Below are 10,766 nucleotides of genomic sequence, written 5' to 3'. Positions count from 1 at the left end.
TAACGAACCTAATAACTAACTCAAATTTCACATGCTCAGCACGTGATGACTAAACAGCAATAATAGTAAGCATTAAACTACATGTAGCACATCAGTAACATTAAACGACTTACAACTTGCATCAAACTTGACTGGTACTTCTTCAACACTACCAAACAACCCCGAAATACTCAAACTCATTTGATCAATGGCTGGGTACTGTAGGTTAGTGCCGCGATAGTGTGTGGGCCATGTGGCTGTCATGTGCTACAATGATAATATGTTATGGGTAGCGTGTAGTGCAGTCAATAATGTACTGTATTTTAGGATACAATAAGATTTTTTCAATGCATTTTATTGACCAATAAGATGACTTAATTTTTTTAATTAATATATATAGATAAATATTAAATATATTTATTTATTTTATATATAAGTGGAGTTTTTTTTATTATTTGAGGGTCTTAGGCAATTGCATAAGTTGCTTTCGTAGTTCAGCCAATCTTGTAAGGGCATTTGCAAGGTTACTACAGGTTAACTATGTAAATTTATTTCGACACTCTTCATTTTGCATTTAATTTAATTTTTTTTTTTTACATATTCCAAGAAGAAATATAGTAGATGGTGATTATTATTAACTTGTTGTGTATAAATAAAGAGAAACAATTAAAAATATAAAAAGTAATATTTTAATAAAATAGGGTTTAAAATAAATAATTTGATATGAGTATTTTTAAAAAATGATTATATAAAATAGAAAAAAGTAAGTTCCTAAAATAAACACAGAAATTTTTGCACGCGCAAATACGAATGTTAAAACATTTCACAAATTTAGACGAAATTAGGCCATTTCAATTCTTAAAATAAAAATCTCAACCTATTTTACTATTTTATGACAATTCGATTGTTTTTTGAAAGAACAATTTTGAAAAATTAGGGGATAAAAAAAAAAAAAAAGAAAGAAAAAATGGGTTAAATCATAAATGTAAAGGATAGTCCAATTAATATAGTCTTTACGAATCCATTTCCACAAACCAAGCATAGCTTAGACTCATTAGTTTAAAACTTTAAACTTGAAATTAATGAATATTCCTTTAAAGCGCAAATCTCTCCCACTCTCACACCTAACCAACCTGGACATGTCGTCCCCTTCATTTTTTCATCATCATCATTACCACCACCACCTTCTTCTTCTTCTTCAAATCCACTTTGCTCCCTCCTCTATCGTTGCCACACAATCAGCATTATTTATTTCCGTTCATTTATCCTAAAATTTATCTTCTTTTTTCTCGTTTTTTTTTTTTTTTTTGTCATTCGTAGAATCTCTAATTACTTTTAGAAATTTGAGATCTACGGCATTTTTGATGGAAGCAAAATTAGGGTTTCTGAGTTTGATAAATTGAAATTAGTGGAAATTAGAGAGAGAATGTTAGATTAAGATATTGATAGAGAGAGAGAGATTGATGGGGAACACATGTGTAGGTCCAAGTCTCGGTGCTAATGGATTCTTACAAACTGTTACTGCGGCGGTTTGGCGAACCCGGCCACCGGAAGACCGCCTTCCTCCTCCTCCTCCTCCCACCAATTCCTCCGAACCCGTACCCGAACCCGAACCCGAACCCGAACCCAAACCCAAAACCACCGCCGCCGTCGTTGCCGATACTCCGAAAGCTGCCGAGCCTCCAATGCGTGTTCAGAGCACGCCGCCCGAGCCGGTAAAAATCGACAACGAACCCGAACCCGAGAAGGAGAAGGAAAAAGAAAAGGAAATAAAAATAGAAATAGAAAAAGAAAAACCGGTTGATAAGCCTGCGGTGGCTGCGGCGGCTCCAGAGATGGTTCCGGTGGTGACTGCCCCCGCGTTGGCTCCGGTGGTTGCCCCTGCGGCTGAAGTGAGGGAGGAGGAGGCGCCGGCGAAGCCAAAGAAGCCAACGCATATAAAGCGGGTGTCGAGTGCAGGACTGCAGATGGAGTCTGTGTTGGGTAGGAAAACGGAGAATTTGAAGGAGAAATACACGCTGGGGAGGAAGTTAGGACAGGGGCAGTTTGGCATTACCTTTTTGTGTTTAGAGAAAGGCACCAATAAAGAGTTCGCTTGCAAATCCATTGCGAAGCGAAAATTGACTAGTGAAGAAGATGTTGAGGATGTCAGGAGAGAGATTCAGATAATGCATCACTTAGCTGGTCACCCCAACGTGATTCAAATCCTGGGTGCTTATGAAGATGCTGTTGCTGTTCATGTTGTTATGGAGCTCTGCGCGGGCGGGGAGCTTTTCGATAGGATTATACAGAAGGGGCATTATACTGAGAGAAAGGCAGCTGAGCTTGCTAGGATAATTGTTGGGGTTGTTGAAGCCTGTCATTCTTTGGGTGTTATGCATAGAGACTTGAAGCCTGAGAATTTCCTGTTTGTCAATCAGGAAGAGGATTCGCCACTTAAAACAATAGACTTTGGCCTGTCGGTTTTCTTTCGACCAGGTATGTGTTTTTTATATATAGTATATAATTGTGTTTTTGAATCTTTCTTGTATTGTTTATTGATTGTTGCTTGGCCCTGCTGTTATAAAATATAGGAAACATTCCTGGTTTATGAATGTGGGAGTTAGGTAATGATGGACAAAATCAAAACGAATGTGAATAGAAAAATAAGAAAAGTTAAACTAGGAATTAATACTTAAGGTTGGTTGCAGTCAGCATCAGACCATTAGGAAGATTCCAAGAGAAATTTTATTAATCAATCAAGTTGTAAAACACTATTGAACCTTGGGTTTTTAAACAGAGTTCCGAATTTATAATCTTAGTAGGAATAGAAAATAAATCTACTAACCTTGTAAGAAAAAAGAATTTAATTCCTAAACCAAAGGAAAAGAAAATAACAAATAAAAGAAATAGAAGTAAATCCTAAACATTAACTGATTAGGCTTTAGGCCCAACTAATAGCAGGCTACATCTAAAAGGCCACAAGTTGGGTCGTCTTCTCTTTGCATCTATGTGTATGGGTCTGAGTAATTGGAGATCTATATCTTGTGTTTGCACTGAGTAATTGACTTTGGTAAAATTCTCTCTTTTAATTTTGTGTCTATCATGGTCATTGACTTTGATGATTGTATGCCAATTGCCATGGCCATTCAAATAATTAAAAAAAAAAAAAAACAAAGTTTTTCTATTCTTAACTGACTTTGTAATAACTTGTAAGATAAATATATCGGGGAATGCAGTAAGCAACCTAAATCCTCATTTAGACATGCAAATAGTTAACAACAAAAGCAAGTACATGCTGCAAACTATCAAAATCTAGTTAATGAAAATTCTTGCACACATGATTTTCCTCTTAAAGTGAAAGTTATTTTGTTGATGGCCAGACTGTGAAGAACTTAACAAGCTTAATTAGCTCCTCTTGGAAAGGGGTAGGAGAGAAAAAGGGGAGCAGGAAAGATTTTTTTAATAGACAATATTTTGAGTAGTGATCAAACATTTATAACATGCAGAGTTGTCTTTTTGTTGAATTGCACTGTGTGCATATAAAGTGTAGTTTCTATATACTATTTTTGCTTACATTTTCGTCTTATCTCAGTTAGTAGGATGTGTGGATATTAATCTATATATCAAAAATTTATTCTATTTTTTATTAGTTGACTATGCCAAATGAATTTTTCATTTCCTATGTTAGTAGTTCAATACCATGCTATAGTTAGCATTTATTTTGTCTCACTATTGGCTGTTGCATGTCAATATGTCTTATATCGCTGATATTCCCTTTTGAAGGTGATATATTTTCCTGTAGCTAGCAAATATATAGTCTCACTCTTGGCTCTGCTTACTTTGAACCAAGTTGACATTCATTGATTTTCACCACACTCTTTAGATTGAGTCCTTTCTGTGTCTGATCTAGATAAAATAATTCATTGTCTCAGGTGAAACTTTCACTGATGTGGTTGGAAGCCCTTATTATGTGGCTCCAGAAGTGTTGCGGAAGCATTATGGTCCAGAATGTGATGTTTGGAGTGCTGGGGTGATCATTTATATCTTGCTAAGTGGTGTCCCTCCATTCTGGGATGGTGAGGATCTCATGGTTAATAGTTTCATTGTCTTTTATATGCATTTTATAGGCATATATCAAATTACATCGAATTTATTGGTATGCCATGTCATGTTATGAATCAGAAACGGAGCAAGGAATATTTGAGCAAGTCCTAAAAGGAGAACTTGACTTTATATCAGAACCATGGCCTAGTATATCTGAAAGTGCAAAGGATCTAGTTCGAAGAATGCTTGTGAGAGATCCTAAGAAGCGGATGACAGCCCATGAAGTTCTATGTGAGTATGCATGTTTCGGTGACTTGATCTTTTTGTTATGTTATAATTGGACATAATTGTCAAATTGTTTTTATATTGTTAGAGATGTCTTGTTAGTAGTTCTTTATATTTAACTGCAGCTATGCTGTATGGTATCCATTTGGTTATGCTATTTGAAAGTACTTTGGATATATTATATTGTTTTCTTTTTTTCGTTGCAAAGTAGAATCAAACACACACGTCTCCTAACTAATTTATGAAATTTATCTTCTGCTGAAAATGGAAAACTGTGAAGTAGTAGTGCACGGGTCATATAATCATCACGTCATCACCATGTAAAGTTCTGGGTCGCTGGCAGCATGGGAATGGAGCAAGTCTTTAACTTAAGTGATGCTTATTTAGGGAATGTTTTTTTATATTGTTTGGACCATATTATTACTCATAAGGAAAGAACCTATTTGTTTTGGTATTTGAAGTATTAGTTAGTAATATATAATAGGTTGTGCCTTTTCTATTCGGAAGCTTAATTGAACTAACTTTTAATTGGTACCTGTATTGGGAATTGTACTAGGGGATTCAGTGATATACTATCATTGGAGAAGAATATGAAGAGGATTATTATTAGTATTGGAGGCTTTGGATTTACTCTTAAATATGATCTGTTGGAATGAGATTTACTGATAAATTGCTTTGCACATTTCTTTATCTGTGCTCATGAGTGTGTCATTTAATTTTGTCCCTTTTTACCCATGTTCTTTGATAGTTGCGCACCAGTGCTGGTACTTGTTTCTATTGTCTCTGTTCCATGGCAGCAACAAGGGGTTATGAGATCGGAGATGCAAAAATTGATAAAATTCAAGTGCTTCAAAAACAAGTTTCTCAACTTGCCTAAGGGCTTGGTTGTTGAGAACTTGATCTGAGTGGGGAGAAAATGACGGGTATTTTAGTATAAGATATTAAAATAATAAGAGTAATAAGGCATGGGGTTAAGGTGGTGATGTGTGATGCATGAGTATTGGGGTGGAATGAGAATGCATGGAGTGAAGTTAATCTAAAGTTTCAACTGATACCTGTACAATTAGTTGCTTAACAAAGTGAAAATAAGAAGAGCACATATTTTCTGTTTGGAGTTCAGAAATCATGCATCATTTTGATAACTGGTGGAGTGTGATTGTCTTTTTTTTTTTTGATAAGCAATAGACTTCATTGAAATTGAAAAAGGTCGAAAAGAAAAAAGAAACAGGGCACACAGGAGGCAGTGTGCTAAGAGGCAACAAAGAAAAAAACTAAACAGTAATGAAGGTACAACAATCAAGCATGTCAGGTAGAGACATGAAGGTAACGAAACCTGAAGCATTTGCTCATTCTAACAAAGTCTGAAGGAAGAAAATCTTCAACTCATGAATCGACCTTTCATCCCCTTCAAAAGTATGTGTATTCCTCTCCGTCTATATTACCTACATAAGACAATGAGGGATCATACTCCAAAGCAACTTTAATGATGGATCATATTCCATGTGATTGTCTTTGATACATCAATTGGTCAATACCATGGAGGATTGCACATTTGAGAAGTGGCTAATGATATTTTGGCCTTCGGGGCACATGAACAACTCATCATTATTTTTTATTTTGAGCCAAATTGTTAGGAGGAAATACCAGAATTGCCTTTTTTTTTTTTTTCTCTGTAACTGTTTGATAGTTAAATACTAATTCATTTAAACCTGTCACTTTATCCTCCGCCCCTTGCTTAGGTGAGGAACAAAGAATATTGTCAAATCTTTTAAATAAATTAATGCATTTTGAAAGTTTAAAACTAGATTTGATTTTGCTTGTAAACTTGTGCTTATTGAGCCCTGTTTTTAATTGTTGGTATATTCTGTTTCTCAAGATGGAAGATTGATTTTAGTTTTCTCTTTTAATTTTACATTGCAAGACAGACATAACAGAAAAACAGCATGCACATTAGCCATTTTGTTTAAAGACCCTTCTCTGCCCGGTTCCATCTACTATATATTTCACAAACTAGAAGTCTTTGTAGTGTTTTCATTATATGCTTATATTGATCTACTAAAACTCCTATGGCACTTATATTCACGTTGTTGGGATTTTGGGTTTGTGAGTTAAACATTTACACCTAGAGGAGTCTTTTTGTAAGAGCTTCATATAATATGTTAGGTAACCACTTAATCTAAAGAGTTTGGACCGAACAATGTAATATTAACCCCTTGCTCTTGTCATTATTATCTAATGTGGTATTTGCCACTTAACTAACCACACCACTCATTGATGCGGAAGATACAAAGAGATATTTATTTTAATTTTGCAAGTCAATTGTATTTTTATTGGCTAATTGTTGTTTTAAAAAAAAAAATATTTTAGGTCCTTGTGGTTTAATAGATTATTAGTATTTTAATTTATAGAAGTAAATGTTATTTTTGTAATAAGACAGTTAGGGTTTCCTGTGTCAATTAAAATTAGAATAGAATGGAGGAATATGGTCGACCATAATCAATTTGTTGAGGATACATAGCCGATCCCAAAAATTTATGATTAAGGCTTGTTGTTGTGTAAATTTTATCATTGCAAACTTCTGGTTTGTCCTGCATCACTCAATCGTGAATATTCCAACATGTGATTAAGAGGTAGTGGGACATGATGAAAGAAACTAAATGTTGGGCAAAACCTTTATTTTCCCTTTACTTAACTCTCCAATACATTCTATAATAAGGTTGAAGCAATGAACTGTGCTGGGTGTTAAAAAATTGTTCTCATCCTCTCTGATCCAGTGTATGCAAGAACTTAAATGAATAATTAGTCATCTCATATACTGTAATGGACATATTTGTTCTCTTAAATCACATTCGTTTGTGGCTTGGATTGCTCATAACTGTTTTCTATTTCTGGAATTAGGAAAACAAAATAGGAAAAAGGCTGTTGCAACATATTCTAAAGATATATCAGAAGTTTTAAACTAAAATTACTTAAGAAGCAATAGATAATATTACAAAAAATCTGTTATAAAGCTGCTGATCTCAACATCACTTAGTCATTTAAATTACTGCCACCCATTCTGCATTTCTTCTGTTTTAAGGCATAGCAATGCATTAAACTGTACTCTTTTCCTCTGCAGGCCACCCCTGGGTTCAGGTTGATGGTGCTGCTCCTGATAAGCCTCTTGATTCTGCTGTTCTAACTCGCTTGAAGCAATTCTCTGCAATGAACAAGCTCAAGAAAATAGCCATCAGAGTGAGTAGCTTAATCCTTCAACTGTAAAATTTTATGTTAGGTGTCAGACACATCAAGTTTAGAATGTTATTTCAATTAAAATGTCTGACAAAGTGCTGTTTCATTCTGAATATGTTTCATCACAAAATATAAGCATATAATACTTTATTATTATTTAGTCATCAATTGGTTGTCATGAAATTATTCATTAGGCAATAGTGCAAATGTATATCTTTATATCTACTCTATTTCTTATTACAATAAAAAAATTCTGGGTTTTATTGATCCTTGATAAATAAAAAAGACAAGTTTGTTATTGGCTCTGGCTGTTCAAATATGCTTGCTTCTGAATATTTGTTCTGGTCTTTCAACAATATCATCTATATTTTTGAGGTAGACTTATGAGTCCTGTTTTTTTTTTGGTAGGTCATTGCTGAAAGCCTGTCTGAAGAGGAAATCGCAGGCCTGAAAGAAATGTTCAAGATGATAGACACAGATAGCAGTGGACAGATCACCCTCGAGGAACTGCAAAACAGTTTGGAAAGAGTGGGGGCTAATGTCAAGGATGTTGATATTTATGGATTGATGCAAGCGGTAAGTGCTAAATTTTTTATAAGTGCATAGAGCATTTATGTAGAGGTTGGGCCTTGTGATGGCAAGTGCCTTCCGCAAAAAGTGAGAGGTTGCGGGTTTGAGTCCAGGAATCAGCCTCTTTTGGGGGGGGGGGGGGGGAATCGTGGGTAAGATTTCCTACAAATTGGGGGGGGGGGGGGGTGAATCGTGGGTAAGATTTCCTACAAATCACTTCTCCAAGACCCTGAAAAAGTGGGGTTTTGTGTACTGACATAGAGAGTTAATGTAGGCATGTATCATATGGTCCAGAAAGAAGGGTTCCCCTTCCCCCTAAAAACTGAGTGCTTCAGTAGTCAAACCAGTTACCTGATTGGAAAGCATTGCATTTCCCTACTCTGTTCAAGTTAAGTTCTTCTTGCTGACAATAACAAAATTAGCTTAACTTGTCCAAGGTGGCTTTGAATGAGTATACGGACTAAGAAGACCAAGTCTAATTATAAATAACTACATGTGTCCATGCAACTATATAAATATAAAGTGCTCTTGTTTTCACCTTGGATCACTGAAGTTCTTAGTAGTTTAGTTTCATCTATTCTATTTTGTTTTGACCAAACTTCCCTCTTCTTATAAAACATTTCAGGCAGATTTTGACAACAGTGGTACCATAGACTACAGAGAGTTTGTAGCAGCTATGCTCCATCTAAACAAGGTCCAGAGGGAAGATCATTTGTTTGCAGCCTTCTCATACTTTGACAAAGATGGGAGTGGATACATCACTGCAGATGAACTCCAACAGGCCTGTGAGCAGTTTGGCTTAGAAGATGTTCAGCTAGAAGATATAATGAGTGAAGTTGACCAGGATAATGTAAGTGACTTCCCTACCAATATCCTGTTATATTTTCATTACCCCTCCCATCCTTTCTCTAAATTCTTGTGGGTACAAATCATATTTCTGAGTGACATGCATTCTTTACAGGATGGGCGTATTGATTATAGTGAGTTTGTCGCTATGATGCAAGACACTGGTTTTGGCAAGAAGGGATTACAGAATAGTACGAGTATTGGATTCAGGGAAGCCTTTAAACATTAATACCGGATCCTGGAATGACAAATCAACAACACAATCGATAGTTAATATTTACGTGTTAGCTAATATTTGCTCTTTTATAGCTTTACAGAATTTGAAATGCATACTGTTGTAAAGAGTAGCCAAGCCTCAGAGTTGGAGAAAGTGAGTTTTCTGTCCAATTTTAGTATTTTCTTGTTGTATTTACCTCTTTACTTTTCTGTTGATTATATTATATTGGAATAGTTGATATATATATATATATATATTTTAATTTATCTTCTTTAAATAGCAAAACCTTGTTTATCGATATCTATTTTTTGTTGTGACTTTTCTTTTATGTTACAAGGGATCCAACATGTAAATTTGTTCTTTATTGTTCTATTCCACAAAGAAAGCTCCTACTATAGACTTAAAATCTCATGCTCCGTAGATGGAATTGGATTATCAAGTGTTTCTGGACTCTCTACACATCCGTTCCTGATACTTGATGGTGCACATAGAATGGCATAAGCATTGCATTGGCTACTTTGACCTTTTCTTTTTGATAAGCATTACTTGCTTTGACCATGCCTTTCAGATTGATTACAACTGTGAGGGGTGATTTGATTGTGATGAAAGTTAAGGTTGTTAGACCTGCTCTGTGATTTAGTGTATGATTTATGTGGCCTATCCTGTTTTTGGAAATGTACACAGTCTTCACAATAATGTGTTTTCAGTTAAGTTTTCCTTCAAAATTGTGTTTGGCTTATAAGACATCATTTTGGTTCCTCTATTTTGGTCTTATTCTTAATTTGGTCATCTAGTTTTTGACAACTTTCATTTTGTTTCTTATATTTTTAAATTTGCTATAATTTTGGTCCCTAGTGTCATCTAAATGGAGAATGTCTAATATTAAAACTTTACCATCATTAGCCATGTATGTGTTTTCCATTATTGAGATGACAACAAGGATCAAAATGATAGCAAGTTAAGCAAGTTAAAAACAGCAAGTTTAAAAATGTAAGAACCAAAATGAAAGCTAACTTAGGGTTCAAATTGAAAATAGAGCCAAAATATAGGGACCAAGTTTTTTGCCTCATGCATAGAAAGACTTGCGTCTAAGAGCATTCCCATCAAAGCTTTTAAAAATTGTAGTATTTAGCATTTCAAAAAGTCACTTTATTAATTTTAACAACTCATTTTACAATATACCTAATATCAAATGTTCTATTTTTTTTATTATTTCATTTAAAATAATATAAACTACTCAATAAAATAATAAAAAACTACACAAACTATCTTTTCCACCACAAGCATTAAAATAATAATTTTTTTTTTTAAAGATTGGAGCTACAGTGAGCTTTCAAAGATGAAAGCCCACTGTAGCTCAATTGCTATTTTTTTTGAGTTTAGCATGTTTGTTGTAGCTTGCTTTTTGGTGCTTTTTACAAATTTGATGTTAAAATTTAGCATTTATAGTATTTAGCATTCTTAATGAGAATGCTCTAACCATAGTGTCTGCCACCTCTTATTACTGAAACAATTATCTTATGAGACCAGTGGTGGCTCAAGCCCAAGCCTAAGGTCCCCATTAAAAAAAGGTATCTTTAATAATAGTCACACTCAGATTATAAAAATGTCC

General features: G+C 34.7%; 1 protein-coding gene across 2 annotated transcripts; it reads left to right on the top strand.

The window, feature by feature from the left end:
• The first annotated feature begins 1,026 nt into the window (after positions 1-1,026).
• On the top strand, positions 1,027-9,879 carry LOC111991100 (calcium-dependent protein kinase 20). 2 transcript variants are annotated; one of them, XR_002880734.2, is made up of 8 exons: positions 1,027-2,457; positions 3,894-4,037; positions 4,144-4,296; positions 7,409-7,524; positions 7,930-8,097; positions 8,717-8,941; positions 9,053-9,307; positions 9,492-9,879. XR_002880734.2 is itself a non-coding variant. In XM_024022879.2 (7 exons), exons 1-7 carry the CDS (start codon positions 1,443-1,445, stop codon positions 9,164-9,166), a joined length of 1,935 nt encoding a protein of 644 aa, XP_023878647.2. In that variant the 5' UTR covers positions 1,027-1,442; the 3' UTR covers positions 9,167-9,452. The 2 variants fall into 2 exon arrangements, 1 of the variants encoding a protein (XP_023878647.2); XM_024022879.2 differs by lacking the exon at positions 9,492-9,879 and having other exon boundaries at positions 9,053-9,452.
• The last annotated feature ends 887 nt before the right edge of the window (positions 9,880-10,766 follow it).

This window comes from Quercus suber, unplaced genomic scaffold (genome assembly GCF_002906115.3).
Source record: "Quercus suber isolate HL8 unplaced genomic scaffold, Cork oak 2.0 scaffold_732, whole genome shotgun sequence".
NCBI classification, from domain to species: domain Eukaryota; kingdom Viridiplantae; phylum Streptophyta; class Magnoliopsida; order Fagales; family Fagaceae; genus Quercus; species Quercus suber.
This window is presented reverse-complemented; position numbering and strand designations above follow the sequence as displayed.